A 23,497-nucleotide genomic window follows, 5' to 3' on the forward strand; every position below is an offset into this window, starting at 1 on the left:
TTTGGGGAAAAATAAATAAATAAAATCTTTAAAAAAAAATAAAAAATAAATAAAAAAATTTGGGGGGGGGGGGCTGGCCTGTGGCATAGCCGTTAAGTTAGTGCACTCCGCCTCAGCGGCCTGGGGTTCACAGGTTCAGATCCCAGGTGCAGACCAACGCACTGCTTGTGAAGCCGTGATGTCGCAGTATCCCATATAATGTAGAGGAAGATGGGCACAGATGTTAGCTCAGGGCCAATCTTCCTCAGCAAAAAAAAAAAAAAAAAATATATATATATATATATATCATTTGAAAAGAAAAAATTTTTTATCATATTATACTAGGGGAAAATAATTGCAATAATATTTTCTTTGGACCTAAAAGACAACAGTCTGAAGAATTTTGATTATCCCTTTGAAATCAAAGGAATTAGGTGATAAACCTTTTAAAAATACATGTATTTGTCTAATCAAGTTTCTGTTTAAATCCATATTAAATTGAATTGTAAAGATATTTTATAATATTTTCATTATTTAAAATTGGATCCACTAGGAACAGTTTTGAAGGTCAAACTGCTTATTGAAAAAATAGAAACTTATCAGTAGTATGTAGTCAGTTAATTGCTTCATCAAATTTTTGTTCATTTTTATTTCAGTTTCACATCTTGCAATATCTCCAACATTATGAAAGGAAGTTACTTTGCGAAGTGGTTGAGATATGAGCCAATACATAGTGACTCGTAGTTATTTGTGGTTGAACACAATATAGTATTACTTTCAGTAGCGTTGGTAGGTAATAGAAAGAGGTTACGAATTAAAGGCTAAAGGACTTGGTCTACCATTTATTAGCTGTGTTACACTGGGAAAGGTACTTTATTTTTGAGAGTGTTACCTCATCTGTAAAATAGATATAATCTGTGGGATCAAGTGGGTTTGTGAACTAAGTGTTTTTTAAATGTCAGTCTGGTATTGTTGTTAACATGCCTGTGTTGACAAATATGCCTTATTGGTAGTTGTAAATACACTTCTATATTAAAACTTATGTGTATAAAAATTGTCCCCAAACTAGCTATATCTGTGGAGATGTCTGTGTGTGGGATTATCTCTGTCTGTCTGTTCCTGGGTTAGCAGGTTTGTGTGAGTCTGCGTGTGGGCAAGCAAGTCTGTCTGCAGGCATGTGAGGGTTGAGGTACATGCACGTGACCTCTCTGTGCATGTGTATGTGCTTGCACACGCGTGTGCTCTTTGTATATGCATGTTTGTGTGTGCATATGCCTATGTTTGTTCCTTTGAATATCATTGAGGTCAATGAATAGCAATCAGTTCATTAGGCTTTGCCTATTGGTGCTTTAAAGGAAAACATCACTGATCATTCATATCTATGGAAAAGGAAAAGGAGGTTTAAAATTTTTATTTTTAGTGTTAGATTAGGTACTGTTGCATTTTAAACTCCTTTGAACAGGAATGTAATATGGGATGTAATATGTAAAATTTGTTTTTAGACTGCAGAACCTTTCTTTTGAGATACTTGGTCTTTGTAAGCACTAAAGTTTGCCACATATTCCCTTTTTTCATATAAAAGAGAATAACAGCTTGAGAATTACTTCTCAAACTATATTTTCAAAAAAATTTGTCGGGTTAATATCTTTAGTAATTGTTTTGGGTTTTTTTTTCCTTAGTTCAGCTGTTGTCAAATTTTTCATTCCCATTTTGTATGTCTATCTTCACTTTTTGTAAGATTTCTTTATCTCTTTGTGAGTTATTAACTTGATTCTTTAGGCAATAGAATACCGGTTAAGAGAGCAGACTCTGAAATTCCACTCCCTAAGTTCAAATACTTGTTTCACCATTTAACTGTGTGACTTTTAGCAAGCTCTTTAACCTTTCTGCCTCTCAGTTGCCTCACCTATAAAATAGGGATAATAACAGTACCTTTCTCACATGCATTTATTGAAAAAATGAATGAGATAATTCACGTAAAAACAAGTGGCAAAGTGTCTTTTTCCTGATTTTAAACTGTCTTCTCATTTTTTTTCTTCTCTTCCCAAAGCCCCAAGATCCTGCTTCCCTTCCTACTGTTACCATTTAGTCGTTTAAGTTAAGATTTCTCCTTTCCCGAGGCCAGCCCCGTGGCATAGTGGTTAAGCGCGCGCACTCCGCTGTGGGCGGCCCCGGGTTTGGGTCCCGGGCGCGCACTGAGGCACCGCTTGTCAGGCCATGCTGTGGCGGCGTCCCATATAAAAGTGGAGGAAGATGGGCACGGGTGTTAGCCCAGGGCCAGTCTTCCTCAGCAAAAAGAGGAGGATTGGCATGGATGTTAGCTCAGGGCTGATCTTCCTCACACACGCAAAAAATAATAATAATAATAATAAAATAAATAAATAATTCTTTAAAAAAATAATAATTTATAAAAAAAAATCTCTCCTTTCCCTGCCCTGCTATGGAATAGAATTCATTCTGAGAAATATTTCCTTCTCTTTCACTACCTGAGGCAAAAGTACTCACCGGGTCTTTTAAGACTGAGTTTAGTGTTTTTTATTTTGTTTTTAAATTTTAACAATAGTGCGGGAAACTAACAGGGCAAAAATAGCAAATAAACAAGGGTCATGTTATCAGGTTTCTAATAATTTACAATAAAATGTGTTCCTAGTTCTCAGATCTTAAGTGGGGCCAGTCCCTGATTTTTAACTCCACAAAAATATTAGTTATTTCTCTGTGAATATTTTATGCTAATTCTTCTCTCTACAATTATTATTTCTGCTTTGTGACCTAGGGTCACTTATTCTCTAACATTTTGAAACATTGGAGCTCATGTGCTTGGGACCCCTTTCATGCTTAAAGAAGGCTCCTCTTTCTTTCCTCTTAATTTTTTTCTTTCAGCTTTATTGAGATATAGTTGACATATAGCATTGTATAAGCTTAAGGTGTACAACGTAATGATTTGATATATGTATATATTGCAAAATGATCACCACATTAAGGTTAGTTAACACATCCATCACCTCACATAGTGACCATTTTTTTTTGTAGTGAGAACTTTTAAGATCTATTCTCTTGGGGCCGGCCTGGTGGCGCAGCAGTTAAGTTTGCACGTTCCGCTTCAGCAGCCCAGGGTTCACAGGTTTGGATCCTGGGCGCAGACCTACTCACTGCTCGTCAAGCCATGCTGAGGCAACGTCCCACGCAGAAGAACTAGAAGGACCTACAAGTAGGATATACAACTATATACTGAGGCTTTGGGGAGAAAAAAGAAGAAAAGAAGAAGATTGGCAACAGATGGTAGCTCAGGGCCAATCTTCCTCAAAAAAAAAAAAATCTATTCTCTTAAAACTTTCAAATACAATATAGTATTGTTAACTAGTCACCATGCTGTACATTACGTCCCCAGAAGTTATTGATCTTATAACTGGAAGTTGGTGCCCTTTGACCACCTTCACCCATTTTCTGCCCCCCACCCCACCCCTGGCCGCCATAAATCTGCTCTGTTTCTATGAGTGTTTTTTAGATTCCACATATAAGTGAGATCATACAGTATTTTTCTTTCTTTGTCTGACTTATTTCACTTAGCATAATACCCTCAAGGTCCAGTCTTAATTTTTTTCTTAAGGCCACAGAGTAGCTAATGAATATTTAGAAACACAAAGTAAGATTCATCTACAGTTTAGTTGAAAATAAAGTTCAGTCAGTATAACCTAGTGTTCCCTTTGTAAAAGAGGGTTGTGTGGGCACTTTATCATAGTAACTAGGGTGGGTAGGCCCACTGAAGTTAGAACCAAGAGCTTCTGTGTGATGCAATGGAATGTGGGCTTAGAGAAACTGTCTTTGGCAGAGGTTAAGAGCTATGGATGAGGTGGGAGGGGTGTGTATATGTGTGCGTGGGTGGGGGGAGGAGGGATTATAATTTCCTTCTGCCCCTCCATCTCAGAGATGCCTTCGTGTCTACTCTCCACTGGTACTGAGGTTAGGGAGAAGAGGTGGCTTCAGATGGCCATAGTGTCTTGAGCATCAAAGGGAAAAGAGAAGGGAAATTCTAAGTAAACGCAGTGGAAGACGAGGGTATTTGCAGTTGCTACGTAGGTCCGCCCCTCTTCTGAATATGGTGTAAATAACAGAGGAACCTCCTATATTCTGAAGCAAAGAAGATTTATGGCATCTTGCTTTTCATTTCACAGAGTCCTAAACTAAAATTTGTAATGTTCTGAGTATATATATTTAGGAAGATGGGCTTCCCTTTTACCCTAATCTCTACTGAATTGTAAACAAGAGCATTATTAGCTATGTTATATTCCAAAGAGGAACAGTATTGTGTGAAAACTATGAGATTGCATAGTTCAAGTTGGTATTCCAAGCAAAGTAAGATGTGTACCATGATGTATGCTTTTTGTTTTCGGGGTTTTCTTAAAGCTGTTTAGAACAAAAACTTTTCTGGCTTATTTTGAGATCTCAAAGGCCTTTAAAAATAGAGTGATTAGGATTGGTCAATTTTCAGATTATTTTTTTTGTTTATTTTTAAAGATTATTTTATTTTACAAATGAAAAAGTACAAATTGCCTTGATTAATGTCTAGGCATTATAGTCTCTTCTATAAAGCTCCTGCTGGTTTTGGAATACCACTAAAACATCATTAATATTCAGAAAACACTTAATTTTATACCTCTATCCTAATTGACTTGTACAATTTGAAATCCTATTTATTTTTATCGTAGAGAATATGTCTTGATTTATAATGATTACCTACTAATTTTTATTTCTTTTCTCATGAAAATTAATGTTTTCTAGCAGAAAATTATGTCATTTCAATGGAGAGCAGGGAAGACAAATATTAACATAGATAATCTTATTTGTATATCTTTGCAAGGACATTGTATGAGAAGTCCGTAAGCTACAAAGAGCTTTAAAAAACTAAAGGAATCTAAGGATCTTAATATAAAAGAAAAGATATAAATTATTCCTTTGTATAGGTGCTTTATTTCCTTTTGTGCTGTTTTTCTTCTATTTACCACAAGTAAAAATAAGTTTTCCCAGCAACCTATATACTTTTCCCCTGGAGCATTTATAGGCTTTAATAGCAGCTGTCTATTTTGCTTTTTGTTGCCATGGCTATTCAAGATATTTAGCTAATATTAAAATACGTTGTATTTTTGCTTTCGCTCTTTGTTTTTAAATATATTTTACAGACTTTACTTTGTATTTACACTTTGCCTAATAGGTGACATTAAACAGCTTACTGTAGGTGTTCAAGAAATAACTGTTAATTGATTGATGTCATCTTTTCTTCAAGGAAAATAATAAACAATATTAAATAACTTCCCCCAAATTGCTAATGATTCCTTTTATTTTTTTATTTTTTGGGGGGTTACCAAATTACTTTATTTGAAGGAATGGTACAAATCAAAGAATTTAAGTAGACGTTTTAGTACAACTTATAGAAAAGGTAAAGGGAACCCCAACATGCATGCATTGCCTCGGTGGATCAGGGAAGTCCCCTGGTGGCTAGGGGAAGCCAGCCTGAGGCTTAGCTCTCCTCACTGTCTCCCAGGGTGTCTCCCAGTGTCAAAGAGATACTCTGTCATGCCAGACTTGGGGCCCCCATCTTGTGCAAGTTGGTTATGTGGTCACCCAATTCTTTGATGGCTTTCACCTGCTCGTTCAGGTAATGAGTCTCAAGGAAGTCACACAAGTGGGAGTCATTTTTTTCAGTGGCCAGTTTATGCAGTTCCAGTAGTGACTCATTCACATTTTTTTCCAAGTGTAATGCACACTCCATTGCAGTCAGCCCATTCTCCCAGTCATCCCGGTCTGGTTTCTTGATATCCTGAAGGAAGATTCGGCCACCTCGTTGGTTCTGTAGCTTCATCAGTTTCTCAGCATCTTCTCCTCATGAGATTGGTGAAGAAAATATTTGGCAAAGTTCTTCAAAGCCACACCATCGTGATCAAAATAGTAAGACATGGACAGGTAGACTAGGAGGAGTAGCGCTTCGGGTTGATCTGGCGGTTGATGGCGGCCTCCGGGTCCTGGTGGTAGAGATTCTGGCGCACCTGCCAGGGGAGCGCGGCCGTCATTGCGGCGGCTGACAGGCGGTGGCGGCGGCAGCGGCTGCGCGGCGCTGGAGCTGCGGCGGGACCTTGGGGCGGCCGAGGGCGCTGTGAGGAGGTGGCGGAGGGCTGGCTCTGGGCGGCCGGCCGGGGCGCGGGCCGAGTAACGGGTTCCATCAAGCACTGTTGAAGCAGGAAACCTTGGCAACTCCAACGAAGACTGTAATAATGATTCCTTTTAAAATGCTCAGGAATATTTTACTCCTGGTCTAGCACGCTTGAAGCAGATTATATGTCACATAAAATGTATTAGTAGTTTAATGAATTCCAAGCCATATTGTAATAATGACTTTTCTCTTAAGCCTGGGAGTGTTACCATTCCATTTAGGAGAATACACCCTAAGTTATATTTGTTTTTAAAAGTTGTGTGACGATAGCCAAGTGTCTGTCAATGGATGAATGGATAAAGAAGGTGTGACATGTATATGTGCAGTGGAATATTATTCAGCCATGACAAAGAAGGAAATCCTGCCATTTGCAACAACATGGATGAACCTTGAGGACATTATGCTAAGTGAAATAAGTTAGAGAAAGACAAATACTGTATGATATCACTTGTATGTGGAATCTAAAAAAGCTGAACTCATAGAAACAGAGAGTAGAGTGGTGATTAGCCAGGGGCAGAAGTTGGAGGAAGTGGGGATTGGTCAAAGGGTATGCACTTCCAGTTATAAGATGAATGAGTTCTGGGGAGCTAATGTACAGCATTTTGATTGTAGTTAATAGTACTATAGTATGTAGTTAAAAGTTGCTAAGAAAGTAAAACTCAAATGTTCTCACTACAAAAAGGAAATGGTAATTATGTGATGGGATGAGGTGTTTGCTAATGCTTCGGTGGTATCATTTTGCCATATATAGTGTATCAGTATGTTGTACACCTTTAACTTACTCAGTGTTACATGTCATTTATATCTCAATAAAGCTGTAAAATAAATTAAAATTCGTGGGACTAAAGAGTACTATAGGGCCGGCCCCGTGGCTTCGCGGTTAAGTGCGTGCTCTCCGATGCTGTCTGCCAGGGTTCAGATCCCCGGCGCGCACCAACACACCGCTTCTCCGGCCACGCTGAGGCCGTGTCCTACGTACAGCAACTAGAAGGATGTGCAACTATGACATACAACTATCTACTGGGGCTTTGGGGGAAATAAATTAAAAAAAAAAAAGAGTACTATATAGTAAGATATTAAATACTAATAAGTTACTAATACTAAATGTTTTGATTTTCCTCACCACCATGGGATTTACAATTTTTAAGTGTTTACTGATTGATAAACCAGGTCAATTTTGTTTATAAAAAACGAGAACTTAGGAACTAGTGTGGTCCCTATGTTAAGAGATTGGGTTTAACTTTAATCAATAGACATGTGAAATACTAGTTTTTCACCTTACAAAATATGTTTAAAAGAGGAAGATATTTCTGTTGTTACAAAGGTAAAATCTGAAATAATCTGGGGAAATTTAGTCTAGGTATTTACCAACAAAACTATTTAAATTCTACAAGTAAAGCATTTGTAGCATATATTTGTTTATTTTCAATAGTTTTAATCATAAAAACTTGGAAGAATAAATCATTGTAGTGAAATATTATCTCTTCTCAAAACCTTTAAAAAATTCATTTATTAATATCCAAAAGTTAAAGAAATAAGTATTTAAAAATTGGTGTTTATTTTTGTTCTCTTCTTGCTTCTCCTCCCCTTTCCCCAAAGCAGATTGCCAAACTGAGGCAGCAGCTACAACGTAGTAAACAGAGTAGTCGGCACAGTAAGGAGAAAGATCGTCAGTCACCTCTCCATGGTAACCATATAGCAATCAATCACACTCAGGTAGGCTAACCTCTTGTCCAGATTTGAATAATTCCTTTTAAAGTTTCATTATATAGGGAGAATCCATTGTTTTAGGATTTAAAAAAATTAATGTAAATCCCTAGCTCTACTAAATTACTACTGTTTATTAAATCATTGTAAGAAAGTTTTTGTTTTTTTAGCCTTATGTGTAATCTTTTAATAAGAGACATAACAAAGTATAGGGATCTCAAGGATGATTGATACTGGCGTGGGCTGAAATCCTAGCTCATTCACTTATTAAGAACTATGAACATTATCTCATTTAATCTTCCTAATAGTACCTTAACCCTTCTATCTCTGTATCTCTTTAAATATTTTACCCCTATTTTACATATGAATAAATTGAGGATTAGAGTTTTGTTGGGGTGTTTTTCCCCCCTAGGAATGTGTACTAACATATTCCGTAGAACAAAAATTTGGGAAATGCTGTTGTAGACCAAATTCACTTACAAATGTTGATGTAAATTTTAGTAAATCAAATATAGTAGTATAGCAGAAGCAACGTAAGCAGTGTATCAAAACAAATCCAACTAGAGGTTGTTTCACAGATGAAAGGGTGATTCAACATAAGAAACATACATAAGAAAATGTATGAGTTTTAGTTCGTTGCAGCAGAAGGTCAGAGTAGGTGCTGAATAACACTTAATAAAAACTCAATATCTGTATGTGATAAAAACTTAAACTAAAAATAGGACACTTCCTAATGTGACTAACTGCAAATGTAGCGGAATTCTGACAATATTGGAAGCCTTTCTGTTAAAATTAAAATCAAGTCATAGATGTCTGTAATTATTGATATTGTTTGCTAGTAGTTTAGAGGCTCTAGTCAGAGCAATAAGAAAAAGTAATTGTTATCACTGTTTGCATATGATATTGTTGTATATTTGGAAAATCAAAGTGAATGATCTAAACTATTAAAACTAATGATAGGATAGCTAAAATGGAAGACACTGACAGTACCAAGTGTGGATGATGATGTGGAACAACAAGAACAGGCACACATTGCTAGTGGACACACAAAATGGTATAGCCACTTTGGAAAACAGTTTGGCATTTTCTTAAGAAGTTAAACATATGCTGACCACACAGCCCAGAAATTCCACTCTTTGGTATCTAGAGAAATAAAAACATATGTCCACACAAAGACTTGTACATCAAGGTTCATGGAGACATTATTCATAAGAGTCGAAAATGGAAACAAATATCCATCAATTGGAGAATTGATAAATAACATTTCATACATCTGTACAATGTAATACTATTCAGCAGTAAAAAGGAAAGAAGTACTGATACAACATGCTTGAGTCTCAGAAACATTATATTAAGTGAAAGAAGTCAGGAGCAAAAGGCTACATATGTGTGATTTGTTATATTAAATTCTCGAAAAGGCAAAATTATCCAGACAGAAAGTATTAGGAGTAGGAATTGACTGTAGAGAGGCCCTAGGGAATTTTGGAGGATAATGGAAGGTTCTAAAATATGACTATACTGATAATTGGATGACTGTATATATTTACAAATCTCAATGAACTGCATACTTAAAATGGGAGGATTTTATTGTATGCCAATTATACCTCATCAAAGCTGTAAAACAACTTGCAATTGGCAAGAAGCTTCAGACATTTCAAGTGAAAAGTCACATGCCTTCCTTTTTTTTTTCATAATCTGGTAGAATTAATATATTACTACTCTGTTTATTTCAAGCATCTTTCTTGTAAGAGCCCAATGCATTTATAGTAGATCTATTGACTTGTTGACTTAAAAAATAAAGACATATACACTTGTTGCCAATTTACATTGAATATTTTTGGCATTGTGGTTATGCATAAAATAATTATCTTTTGCTAATTTTTGAAGCTGGATGATGTGTACCTGAGGGTTCATTATGCTATTCTGTTTAATTATGTTTATGATTATAATTTTTTATAATAAAGAGGAGGAAAAACTGAGAACTTAATGAGATGATTAGATAAAATATAAGCATATAGGAGCCGGCCCGGTGGCGTAGTGAAGTTTGCACGCTCTGCTTCCAGGGCTGGGGGCGGTTCGCAGGTTCAGATCCTGGGCATGCACCGACGCACCGCTTGTCAAGCCATGCTGTGGCGGTGTCCCGTATAAAGTAGAGGAAGATGGGCACGGATGTTAGCCCAGGGCCAGTCTTCCTCAGCAAAAAGAGGAGGATTGGCAACAGATGTTAGCTCAGGGCTAATCTTCCTCACCAAAAAAAAAAAATATATATATATATATATATATATAATACACAAGCATATAAAAATCAATAGTTTTCTCTTATACTAATAAAGGTGTACTAGTAAAAGTACCCTCTACTTACAACTCTTCTGAGACCAAATGTGTGGGTTTTTTTTTTTCTCACACCTATTCTCCAGTTCTCCAGACACTGACTGAGTATCCTACAATTCAGTTATAACACTAACTACCTGGAGTTAGCACAGACCCCACAGGTTAAGGGCTCAGCCCCACCCACCCCTGCAGACACCGGTTACAAGTCCCAGGTTGTTATCTATACTTCTGACCAGCTGGCTATAAAGAAAGAGTTCTTACAACCTCTTCTTCAGGTTCAACAATTTGCTGAACGGCTCACAGAACTCAGAGAAACACTTAACATTTACCAGTTTATTATAAAGTATATAATAAAGGATACAGATGAACAGTCAAATGAAGAGTTAACATTGGGCAAGGTCTGGAAAGGTCTCGAGTGTGGGAGCTTCTGTCCCCGTGGAGTTGGGGTGTGCCACCCTCTGGCACATGGATGTGTGTTCACCAACCTGGAAGCTCTCTGAACCCACAGTTTAGGGATTTTTATGGAGGCTTCATCACATAGGTATGATTATTAACTCAATCTCCAGCCCCACTTCCCTCCCCAGTGGATGGGGAGTGAGGCTGAAAGCTCCAATCTTCTAATCATGGCTTGGTTTTTCTGGTTACTTAGCCCCCATCCTGAAGCTATCCAGGAACACACCAAGAGTCAACTCATTAGAACAAAAGATTATTGGGGCCAGCCAATAGTGTAGTGGTGTAGTGGTTAGGTTTGCGCGCTCCGCTTCAGTGGCCCAGGGTTCATGGGTTCAGATCCCGGGCGCAGACCTACGCACTGCTCATCAAGCCATGCTATGGCGGTGTCCCATATGCGAAGTGGAGGAGGATGGGCACAGATGTTGGCTCATGGCTAATCTTCCTCAGCAAAAAGAGGAAAATTGGCAACAGATGTTAGCTCAGGACTGATCTTTCTCACCAAAAAAAAAAAGACTATTGCTCCTATCCCCCAGGAAATTCTAGGGGATTTAGGAGCTCTGTGTCAGGATCCAGGGTCAAAACCAAATATTAGAACAAAAAACGCTCCTAGCACCCCTATCACTCGGGAAATTACAAGAATTACAGGAACCAGGGGCAGAAACCAAATATATATTTCTTATTATGTCACAACTAGCAATAGCATGTTAGTATATGTAATGAAAAATATAAAATGCGTAGAATTGAACTTAAAAGAAATATGCAAACTGTAAGACTTTATTGAGGATATGCAATATAAAATAGAGATGTAAATGGGAAGTCGGAACATATTCATGCGTGGGAAGACTCAATATTTTCCGAATAGTAATTTAGCCAAAATTAATGTACAAATTGAGTTTCAATGGAAATTTAAAAGGTATTGTTTTATTATTTGAAAAGTTATTTTCAAAGGTCATATGGAAAAGTAATGCCAATTAATAGAAAAGAAAATTTGGAAAGGCTTTCCCCACAAGATAGCAAAAAAAGTACTATAAAATTACAGCAATTAAAGTGGAGCTCTGAATAGGGATTATCAGCTAGCAGCTCAAGAAAATCAAATATAGAATCCATAAAGAAATGTTAGGGTGGTTTGATTATTATGTGGGGGGGGAAATACTAACTCACACCGTACACAAAAATAAAACATGATAGGTTAAGTGTTTATGAAAAACCATAAAAGTACTGAAAGAAAGATATTTGATACTAAAGTAGACAGCAAATGTATGACAAAGAGTTACAACTTTAATATCAACAAAGCTGGTGCATCAATAAGAGACAAAGGACATCAGCAGGCAGCAGTTCACAGAGGCAGGAGCACAGCACTGAGTATGAGAAATATCATTCATGTGTTAATCAGTGATTAGCAGTACACCTCATTATGAATCATATATATCAACTTTAATCATTCAGAAGAAGATAGAGATTGTATACTGTTTTTATTTTTACCTTGGTCATCTTGATTTTTCTCATTTTCTTTTTGTTGTATAAGTTCTCTAAGAATCAAAAGGTTTGTCTTACGCTTTTTGGTACCCCCCATGACAGCTATGAGAGGTAGTTAATTTTTGAGAACTCCTCCAAAGGACTTTTGAAAACAATTCAAGTTTGTTAAGTGAGTGTTGTTGAACTTAACATGGTATTGTTGCTCCATTACTTAGTAATCCAAAAGGTTTTCTTAAATGGTTGACAAAATGGAAATGAAAAATACTGAAAGGTAATTTGTCAGTGCAGGAAACAAATCTTTTAAACACACACACACAAACACACACACACACAGAGCTGTATAGTAGAATCATATGATACACTTAACTTACATGATTTCAACTGTGCTTTTTCAGTAAAAATAGAAAAGAGAAATTTAAACAGTGCAGAAGATTCTTTCTGCCATTCTACTGAAAAAGTGTATACATTATACAGTTATGCCTTTACACTTATGTAAAGGATTATTTTGACTATGTAATTTTTACCTTACGTACTTTAGAACCTAAATTTCAGTATGTGTATCTGAGTTTATATTGTATTTGAAATGTCAAAATAACTCTGCTCATTGAGTTTCCATTGTCAGATTTACTGTGCTCTTTAGTTCTGGATTTCCTTGACCACAAATAATTTGACACCACCTTATCTTCTGTTTTGTAGGCTACTGGATCAAGATCGGTCCCTATGCCGCTGTCAAATATATCAGTGCCAAAAACATCTGTTTCACGTGTGCCCTGCAATGTAGAAGGAATAAGTCCTGAATTAGAAAAGGTATTCATTAAAGAAAATAATGGGAAGGAGGAAGTGTCTAAGGTAAGATTACATGGCATGTTTGAATCCTTTTTTTTCTTTAATATTGTGAACTGTCTCAAAAGTCCTTTTTTTGGTAACAGCTTTATTAGATATAATTCACGTACTATACAGTCTACCCATTTAAAGTGTACAATTCAGTGGTTTTTAGCATATTCACAGAGTTGTGCAACCATCGCCGCAATCGATTTTATAACATTTTCATCACCCCAAAAAGAAACTCCATATCCTTTAGCAGTCTTCTCTCATTTCCTTCCAATGCCCCCAGCCCTAGGCAGTACTAATCTACTTTCTCTGTCTATGGATGTGCCTATTCTAGATATTTAATATAAATGGAATCATGCAATACGTGGCCTTTTGTATTTGGCTTTTTTCACTTAGCATAATGTTTTTAAGGTTCACCTATGCTGTAACATGTATCAGTACTTCAGTCTTTTTTTTTTTCCCCAAGAATCCTCAATTTTTTTAAGCTTTATTTATTTATTTTTTTAATTTTTTGTTTATTGCAGTAACATTGGTTTATAACATTGTATAAATTTCAGGTGTACATCATTATGCTTCTATTTCTGCATAGATTACATCATGTTCACCACCAAAATACTAATTACAACCCATCATCACACACATGTACCGAATTATCCCTTTCACCCTCCTCCCTCCCCCCCTTCCCCTCTGGTAACCACCAATCCAATCTCTGTCCCTATGTGTTTGTTTATTGTTGTTATTATCTACTACTTAATGAAGGAAATCATACGGTATTTGACCTTCTCCCTCTGACTTATTTCACTTTGCATTATACCCTCAATGTCCATCCATGTTGTCACAAACGGCTGGATTTCATCGTTTCTTATGGCTGAGGAGTAGTCCATTGTGTATATATACCACATCTTCTGTATCCATTCGTCCCTTGATGGGCACTTAGGTTGCTTCCAAGTCTTGGCTACTGAGAATAATGCTGCAATGAACACAGGGGTGCATGCGCCTTTACAAATTGGTGTTTTCAAGTTCTTTGGATAAATACCCAACAGTGGAATAGCTGGATCATATGGTAGTTCTATCCTTGATTTTTTGAGGAATCTCCATACTGTTTTCCATAGTGCCTGCACCAGTTTGCACTCCCACCAGCAGTGTATGAGAGTTCCCTTCTCTCCACATCCTCTCCAACACATGTTGTTTCCTGTCTTGTTAATTATAGCCATTCTGACGGGCGTGAGGTGATATCTCATTGTAGTTTTGATTTGCATTTCCCTGATAGTTAGTGATTTTGAGTACTTCATTCTTTTTTATTGCCAAATAATACCCAATTGTAAGCATTTTGTTTATGCAGTCATCAGTTGACGAACCTTGATATTGTTTCTGCTTTTTGGCTATTATGAATAATGCTGCTTTGAAATTTGTATACAAGTTTTCATGTGAACATGTTTTCATTTTTCTTGGGTATATACCTAGGAGTGGAATTGTTGGTATGGTAACTCTTTGTTTAACTTTTTGAGAAACTGCCAAACTTGTTTTCTGAAGTGGCTGAACCATTTTACATTCCCACCAGCTGTATGTGAAGGTTCCCATTTCTCCATCTTCATCAGCACTTGTAGTTATCTGTCTTTCTTATTATAGCCATCCTAGTGGGTGTAAAGTGGTATCATTTTGGCGTCAATGTGCATTTCCTGATGGCTTATGATGTTAAGCATCTTTTCATGTGCTAATGGCCATGTGTATATCATCCTTGGAAAATTGTCTATTTGGGTCCTTTGCCCCATTTTAAAATTGGGTTGTCTTATTGAGTTGTAAAAGTTCTTTATGAAGTTCTTTGTTTTCTCAATAAAAGTCCCTTATTAGATATATGATTTGAAAATAAATCCCATTCTGTCGGTTGTCTTTTCACTTTTCACTTTCCTGATGATGTCCTTTGAAGCACATTTTTAATTTTGATAAAGTCTGATTTATTTTTTTTCTTTTGTTATTTGTACTTTTGGTATCATGTCTAAGAAACCACTGCTTAATCTGAGGTCACAATGATTTATTATTGTGTTTTCTTCCAATAGTTTTATAGTTTTAGCTTTCTCTTAATATTTAGGTCTTTGATCCATTTTTTTTTGTGTGTGTGAGGAAGATTAGCCCTGAGCTAACATCCGATGCCAATCCTCCTCTTTTTTCTGAGGAAAATTGGTCCTGGGCTAACATCTGTGCCCATCTTCCTCTACTTTACATGGGATGCCGCCACAGCATGGCTTGGCAAGTGGTGCATTGGTGCACGCCCAGGATCTGAACCTGCGAACCTCAGGCCACCAAAGCAGAGTGTGCGCACTTAACTGCTACGCCACTGGACCGGCCCCCTCTTTGATCCATTTTGAATTAATCAGAAATACTTTATAAATTACCTCTGTCCCAGAAAAGAAATCTGGACACTATTGCATGTGAACCTATATTTGACCGCATTTTAAAGGTATACTCAACAAAAGAAACCATCAAGTAGCCTTTGGCTTAATTATCTCTCTGGGTTTTTTTGGGAACTAAAATGATTTAATTTATGTCAAATGTGTATCTGATTCCTTCAAATAAGGTGTAGGTTTTAAAACTGATTGAAAGTTATCTCAAAATCCAAGCAATTCTATTCAATATTTATAAAATAAAAATAAACAAAACTGTCTTCCAACTCTCAGTATTGCTTAGCAGATAGGAGCATTATTCATAGTTTCCTGTATATCCTTCCTGATATGTTTGTGTGTGTATGCTGATATATAGTGAATCATTGTATGAACGGACCATAATTTGGAAGTTTCCTATTGATGAGCATTTAGATTGTTTTCAGGTTTTGTTATCATAAGCAGTGCTTTGGAAAACATTGTGTACTCTTGCAGGCAATTTCCCGGCAGTGAAATTGCTAGGTCAAAGCATTTGTGCATTTTAAATTTTGATGAATATTGCTAAAATTACTCTCCAAAAGGTTGTGCCATTTTTACTCTTCCTAGACATTTCATTTTAAATTTTTATTTTATATTTATTATGCCATAAAGGAACCCTCTGGAAATTATGCTGTCTCTTAGCTATTTACCATTAAAATGTTTCCTTTATACATTAAGTAATGTTTAAGAAACAGTTAATGTAAGGAAGTGGAATTGGTCTAGTTTTTTGAGGATAAGATAATCAGTCACGTATTTGCTGATTCCTTAAGAACTTCAAAGCAACACTATGCTAGAATATAAAACTTATTAACATAATTCTGTTTTTAAATAAGTCATATTCTAATTTCATAATAGCCATTTCAGAATTATTTTGGGGTAACCTACACACTTATAGCTAAAATATTAATCTTTAGAATTTTTGGATTTATGATTGTGTGCCTCAAAGTTTTAATAAATCAAAATGTCACCATTAGTAAATCTGCCGGTAGCTAAAAAAAGAAAATTTTCCTGTTATCGGTGTTCTAAGCCTTGATATTTCTCATTGTTATTTTGTGTGAGTATGTAAATTTCTAAAATCTGTTTTGTTATTTTAATTCTTCTAACCTCCCTCCCCGCAAAAAGAAAAGTTGGTTAAGGAAATTGATATATATTATCCAGTTACAGATTAAGAAATGGGAATACAGGAGGATTGTGTTTTTCAGATAGTACATGAATGAAAGATAAGTAAATTCTTCAACTTTTTTTAGCTATAAATTGATACATTGTTCTTTTACTGATTACCAATATTGACACTTTTATTAAAGTAAAATTTTTCTTGACTTAAATATCTAAGTTTTAAGAAATACCTCTGTCATGAAGCCCTCAAATGTATTTTTCAAAGTGGTCTCTCTTTGTGTGTTGCCCTGAGATCCTCACACATCTTATACCATCATACGATTTTGTCCAAAAAAAAACTGCACCAATGATTTATTCTGTTTGTTCGAAGATTTAGTGCAGAGTTGTAAATGAAATCTAAATTGAGTTAAGTAAAAGAAAAACTTTTTAAATAATACAATAAAGTAACATTTTCTTAGCATTTGACCAAGTAAATTAATATTCCTTTGGAAATATTTCTTTACTACATTGGAAAGTTTTACTTTTTTAATTTGTTTACGAAATGAGCTAATATTTATGTAATTGAATATTCTCTTTAGAATATAGTAGTTATTGTCAGATTGTGAAGATCATATAGTTTTGGTTTAGCAGCATTGCATAGATACAAAGTTTTTTATTCCAGTAGTTAAAGGTTTCTGCCCTCACTTAACTTGTTTGTTATAGAAAAAATTGAGACATTTTGAATCTTGCCTAATTTTATCTTACTCCATTTTCCCTCTGACAGTGTTTCGAAAAACTCTCAAATGACAAAGCTCAGAGTGAGAGCAATAAAAAGTGAAAATAAGTTGGAAATACACTGAGTGTATTGGTTCTTTTTCCTAGCATTGCAGTCTTGTCTATGTAATGACAAAAAATATTTTAAATGATTAATATATAGAATTTTGTTTACTTTGTTAGCACACAGATGAGGAAAATGGAGGAAGATCTATCTTCACAGCGGAAGCAGAGTAGAGAGAGTTCACTACAGCAGAAGCTCTGATCCCGTTTAGTAATCCATATCACCTGGAGCTCTAAACTATAGGTTCTTTATTTGTAAAGACATTGGACTAATGAGCTCTGTGGTCTTCTCAGGTCCAAACTATGTGATTCTATGATTATAGTTTCATTTCTATTTCTTGTTTTTGCCACTCAGAACAATGCATAGAACTAAGCAAAGTTATGAGTAGTCCTACTCAGGTGGATGCCAAATTAGTAGAATTATTCTGAGTTATGTTAATGTCATCCACTGAGTACTAACAGAATAAACCTCTTTATTAGAAATTCTGGGTAATTTGCAAAGGAAATAGAAAACATGGTTCTGTTCCTGGCTCTAAAAAACTAGAATAAGAAAGAATGAACAAACAAAAAAATTCGTACCTGTAAATATGAGATTTCACTTTTCTTACTAGCAAGTCAAAGTGATTTCTTGAACAGTTTGATTAATTCATTCAGCAAGTGTGTTTATTGAATGTCTGCTATATGCCAGACCCAGTGCTGCACATTAGAGGTATAGTGTTAAACGAAACCCCTGTCCTTGAGGAGTGTTAGGGGAAATGTTAACCTACAGTTACATACAGAGAGCTGTGGAATTTTTAAGACAATTTATCCTTAGTATTTTTAAACCTAACTACTTTGGAATTTGAAAGAAATTTTTCATTCAATGAAGGTAACATGCAGAAATTTAAGACACGATTGGTATCTTTATTCTCTGAAGAATCAGTTATGGTGATGATAGTAATATGAAATCAAAGGAAATGCCGTGTGCTTTCTATGTGAATCGAATGTTTGCATTGTCATTCACATGTTTGATGGTTGTTCCTTTTACAGCCTTTGGATATACCAGATGGTCGAAGAGCCCCACTCCCTGCTCACTACCGGAGCAGTAGCACTCGCAGCATTGACACTCAGACCCCGTCTGTCCAGGAACGCAGCAGTAGCTGCAGCAGTCATTCACCCTGTGTCTCCCCATTTTGTCCCCCGGAATCCCAGGATGGTAGTCCTTGCTCAACAGAAGATTTACTCTATGATCGTGATAAAGGTGAGAATGAAATCATCCACTTAGATAGATGGTTTGTTATAGGGCCTTGCTCATTATACTTTCTCTGTCTTAGACCATTACATCACTTTTTTTCTTTTGTTGAATGGTGGGATTGTAAAGGATTGGTTAATCTAGGTTTGTTTGTTCATTGGTTTCACGTACCCCCTTCTTTGTGACTCTCAGAAACATCTTCCATAAATGTGTCAGAGAAGCACAGCGCATGATTCTAACAGCTAATGAAAGCTATAAAATGGAATGTGTACAGCTTCACATCATATAACATGCAGGTTTTTTTCCTTGGTATTGTCCAGAGCTAGTGATGGTTAATGGTAGAGTTTATATTTCTCATGCCTAAAGTTATATTTTGTAATCAGATTGATTTAGGAGGAAATAATTTCTAAAAATTCTATTGGAAGAATGAGTATATTTGTAAACGAGTAAAGTTTAATAAGTACCTATAGGACATCAGGGATTGTATTATGGTATGTAGATGAATTATTAACTAGCACTAATAAAAGGGCAGAACTTCTGAGATTTGTTTTTGCCTGTCAGGCCCAAACTGTCTCCCTGTGTTCTCCTGCGCCTGTGTCAGGACTTGGCTACCACTGTTCACTCTCTTTCAGTCCCCTCAGACCTAGATGCAGAAGGCAACAAAGACTGCCCAGCTTCCACTTCCCTAGCTACTTTCAAAGAAACACTGAACTTATAACACATATACTGCTTCTCACCATAGAGAAATGGATCATAGGCAACAAAAATTTAAAATCATAGAAAAGTTAAAGTTTACAGAATCTTATAGGATTTTTATGATTCTTGTCCTAATTTGACCCCCACTCCCCTTAATTTGTTTTATTTTGAGGTATTATTCATGTAAAATGTCCCGATTCTGCTCAGCCCAATGAATTTTTACATATGTATGCACTCATGAAACCACTACCTAGATGGAATATAGAACATTTTTAGCACCCCAGAAGGCTCCCTCGGCCCCCTTCCCCTCTCCACATGGAAGTAGCCACTGTTCTACCTTCCATCACCATAATCTAGTTTTTCCCTATTATTGGATTTCATGGAAATGGAATGGTATAGTATGTATTCTTTTGTGTCTGGCTTCTTTCACTCATCATTAGGCCTAACTCTCTGCTGAGATGTTAAATGGAAGCTGCTTTGGACTTTGTCCTCTGCTTTTATTTCTGTGGGTGGATCTCAACAGTTCTCCCCTTTCTTTTCACCCTTTCATTATTGAAAGCCTTGTGAACTCCCTTCCTCCATTAAGGATGAATTGAAGGCAGTCCTTAGTCATGTCTTTGCTTCAAGTGGGAAGTCTGCATTTTGTAGATGTCAGACTAGGAAACTTTCATTTCACTGAGGCATCCTACCTGAGCAAACACCTTTAATCACTTCCAGGTGACATTATGACTATGGATGTTTCACAGTTGTTAATAAGAAAACACCTTGCTTCTAGTAGGAGTCTTTGTTTTGAAGGTAAATGGAAACGTTAAATAATAGTTGCTTGTTTTAGGCTACATAGGTAGTAAATGGTGAAACAAGTCTGTCTGACTGATTCCAAAACCCATGTTCTTTGTTATACCAGTAGAAAGGATAAGTGCAGTTCAAGTTGACTACTTTTGCTACTTATTAGCACTTGTAATAGGGTTAAAATGAGAAGTAAAAATAACAGTGATGGTAAGACTAGGTAATTAATTCTGGAGTTTTGTCATCTTCTTTCTGAGTTTAATACTGTGGATTTTTGAGAGAAGCTGAACCAAAAAGGAAATGTATTAGGAAAATGATAGATGAGTTCTATTTTGGTTAACTAGTTGTGAGATTGCCTTCAGGGCCTCTAAGTGACTGTATTCGATGAGGCAGCTAAATATGTGGTTTCTGCAGTTCGGAAGAGGTACTCACTCAGATTCTAAGTTTAAAACAGTATATGTTCTTTAATGTCTCTTTTTGCAAAGATTATAATGTTTTATTATGAGAAGGTATATTCATGTCACTTTCCTGCAAGGGGTTTTGCAGGAGACTTTATAAGACCAAAGTTTAGAGCAGCGCTAACGTTGACACACAGGAATACATTTAAGTCCTGTAAAGTTTGGGGCATAAAACTTGTATTAATTCCCAAGGATTCAATAAATGGTAGCTGGTGCTATAAAAATAATCATCACACAGGGGCCAGCCCGGTGGCGCAAGCAGTTAAGTGCACACGCTCCGCTGCGGTGGCCCGGGGTTCGCTGGTTTGGATCCCGGGCGCGCACCAACACACTGCTTGTTGAGCCATGCAGTGGCGGTGTCCCATATAAAGTAGAGGAGGATTGGCATCGGATGTTAGCTCAGGGCTGGTCTTCCTCAAAAAAAAAAATAAGTAAAAAAAAAAAATCATCATTATTATTACTTGTTAGTTCCCCAGTGCCTTCAGGAAAAATATGAACTATTTACTTTTCCTCTACAACTTAGCCAAAACCTCCCTCTCTGGCCTAATTTCTACCAGTTATCTAATAATCTGAATTCTTTTTTTTTCCAGCTTTATTGAGATATAATTGACATGTAACATTGTGTAAGTTTAAGGTGTACAATATGATGATTTAATACAGGTATATATTGTGGAATGTTTACCACAATAAGATTAGTTAACACATCCTTCACCTCACATAATTACCATTTTGTTGTTCTTATTGTTATGGTGAGAACGTTAAAGCTCTACTCTCATAGCAACTTTCAAGTATTCAATACAGTATTGTTAACTGCAGTCACCATGCTGTACCTTAGATCCCCAGAGCTTATTCATCTTATAACTGAAAGTTTTTACCCTTGACCAACATCTCCCCATTTCCTCAGCCCCTGGCAACCATTGTTTCTATGAGTTTCATATTTTTAAGATTCCACTTATAAGTTAGATCATGCAGTATTTTTATGTGTCTAACTTATTTCACTTAGCATAATGCCCTCAAGGTCCAGCCATGTTGTTGCAAATAGCAGGATTTCCTTCTTTTTTATGACTGAATAATATTCCATTGTATAAATACACCACATTTTCTTTACCCATTCATCTGTCAGTGGACACTTAGGTTGTTGTTTCCATGTTTTGGCTATTGTCAGTAATGCTGCAGTGAACATGGGAGTGCAGGTATCTCTTCAAGATAGTGTAATTATCTGAATTCTGACCATTTCTTAGACAAGTTTTCCTAAAGCTTTGCCTTTTTTTGTGTATTTTCCTCTATGCGCTTTTATTCTTCCAGACCAGACATCCACCTGCATAACACAAATGTCTTTTCTTTCTTCTGTTCCTCTTGTTTTTTGGGTTTTTTTTTTTTTTAATGTAAAATGAGAACGTTGGTCCAGATTATCTCTAAGGTCAATCGTTTTTATCCTAATAGTTAAAAAAATATTTCTTAATAAAATAGGATGATAATACCTATCTCCTATTGTTATTGGAGTTAAATGAGATATTATAGCAAAGTGCTTAGCACAACTCTTGGTACATAGTAAACACTCAATAAATAGTATGGGCTGTCGCTAATAGTGATTTTTTTAAAAATCTCTTTAGAAATTATGGAGATCTCAGAATTATTTAAGACATTTTTCTGTTTTCTACAAGACTGCCTCAGTTTGGGAATTATGACCTCATGACGTGAGTTTCTTAACATATCTACCATATTTAGGCATGGTAAATATGGTAATGCTTTGAGGCATTACTTTGTGATTAAGATCAAGTTGATGTTACTGTTCCCTGAAAAAACAGGTGACCTTCTATTAGAATGTGAAGTTTCTAGTTCTCAAAGAAATCAACTACCATCTTTGTGAAGAGGAAATTAAAATAGCATCTTTCTCTCTTATATATGTATATATATGTGTATGTAGACACATATATGTATGTATGTTATGTTTGGGAGTGGAGGTTTGTGTATTTCAACTGAGTTTATACTTCTAGTTTATTTAAGAAACATTTGTTGAGCATCCACTGTATGTCAGGTACTCTACTAGAGAATGGGGAAATAGAGATGAATAAGATGTGATACCTGTTTTTAAGGAATTTATAGTCTAGTAGGGAGTAATAGTAATGTAAAATAATACACTCTTGTACAAGTATGTTCAGAATACTAAAAGTACAAAGGAGGGAGTTCTCAGTTTCAGTTTCTGAAACTTACATGTGTTAAGTAATTCAAACTATAGAATAGTCTCTGACTCGTTACTCCCCTATGTACAGTCCAAATTCTGTTTTTTTAAGATACTAATTCTATCTTATAATTTGCATTTTTCCACAATAAAGCATAAATTTGTCTTTTGTCTCTCTATACTTATTTTCAGCAAAGAAAAAAATGGAAACTATAGATTTCTAACAGGTTTGCATCATCAACTATGAAAACAGAATTAATACTCTAATTTTGTAGTCAACTAGCATCGATTTGGAGTACCCACCTATTCTGCAATTGCGGTAGAGAAATTTGTTCTTTAGTAGAATAGCTAGTTAGACATCCGTAGGCACCTGGATAAGCGTAAACAGGACGGGAGAGGGATAGCCATTGTGAATATATGCTCTAATGAGAGAGATGCTGGTGAGCTGATGATTTTTCTAGTACTTGTCTGTTATATACTTATCCTTTTCCTGACTTTGCTAACATTATTTCTGCCTATTCCTAACATCTATTCTTCTCCATGAATCATGTATAATTTGAGACCTATAAAATAATTTTAGTTGATTAGCATATTGGTTTTTTCTTTGGCAATGGCAATGCCAGGACAAAACACTCTGACTATTGAAAAAGGTCCAGCCACTAAGAGACTATTTTCAGATTTGGTTTTTTTTTTTTGCCAGGTTTTTCCAATGACCTAGAGACTGAAGACAGCTTGGTCACATGTGTAATATTGCCAGGCTAACTAACCTAGTAGCAGCCGCAGTTCCTACATTATGGTCTGTGTGGAGAATTC

The 23,497-nt window shown here is 36.0% G+C and overlaps 1 protein-coding gene and 1 pseudogene across 2 annotated transcripts in view; one reads left to right on the plus strand and one right to left on the minus strand.

Moving 5' to 3' along the window:
- GLCCI1 (glucocorticoid induced 1) overlaps positions 1–23,497 on the plus strand; it is a 111,657-nt gene that overhangs the window by 74,259 nt on the left and 13,901 nt on the right. The window contains exons 4-6 of one of the 2 annotated variants that reach the window (XM_087423770.1): positions 7,784–7,900; positions 12,848–13,000; positions 18,361–18,571. In XM_087423770.1, the coding sequence (XP_087279896.1) occupies positions 7,784–7,900; positions 12,848–13,000; positions 18,361–18,571 (481 nt within the window). The remainder of the gene's footprint in view (positions 1–7,783; positions 7,901–12,847; positions 13,001–18,360; positions 18,572–23,497) is intronic. The other variant, XM_087423833.1, reaches the window with a different exon arrangement.
- Positions 5,495–6,053, minus strand: LOC101387902 (ferritin heavy chain pseudogene; annotated as a pseudogene).

Source organism: Ceratotherium simum, chromosome 1, assembly GCF_057802395.1.
Source record: "Ceratotherium simum simum isolate JZ-2026a chromosome 1, ASM5780239v1, whole genome shotgun sequence".
Classification (NCBI taxonomy): Eukaryota; Metazoa; Chordata; class Mammalia; order Perissodactyla; family Rhinocerotidae; genus Ceratotherium; species Ceratotherium simum.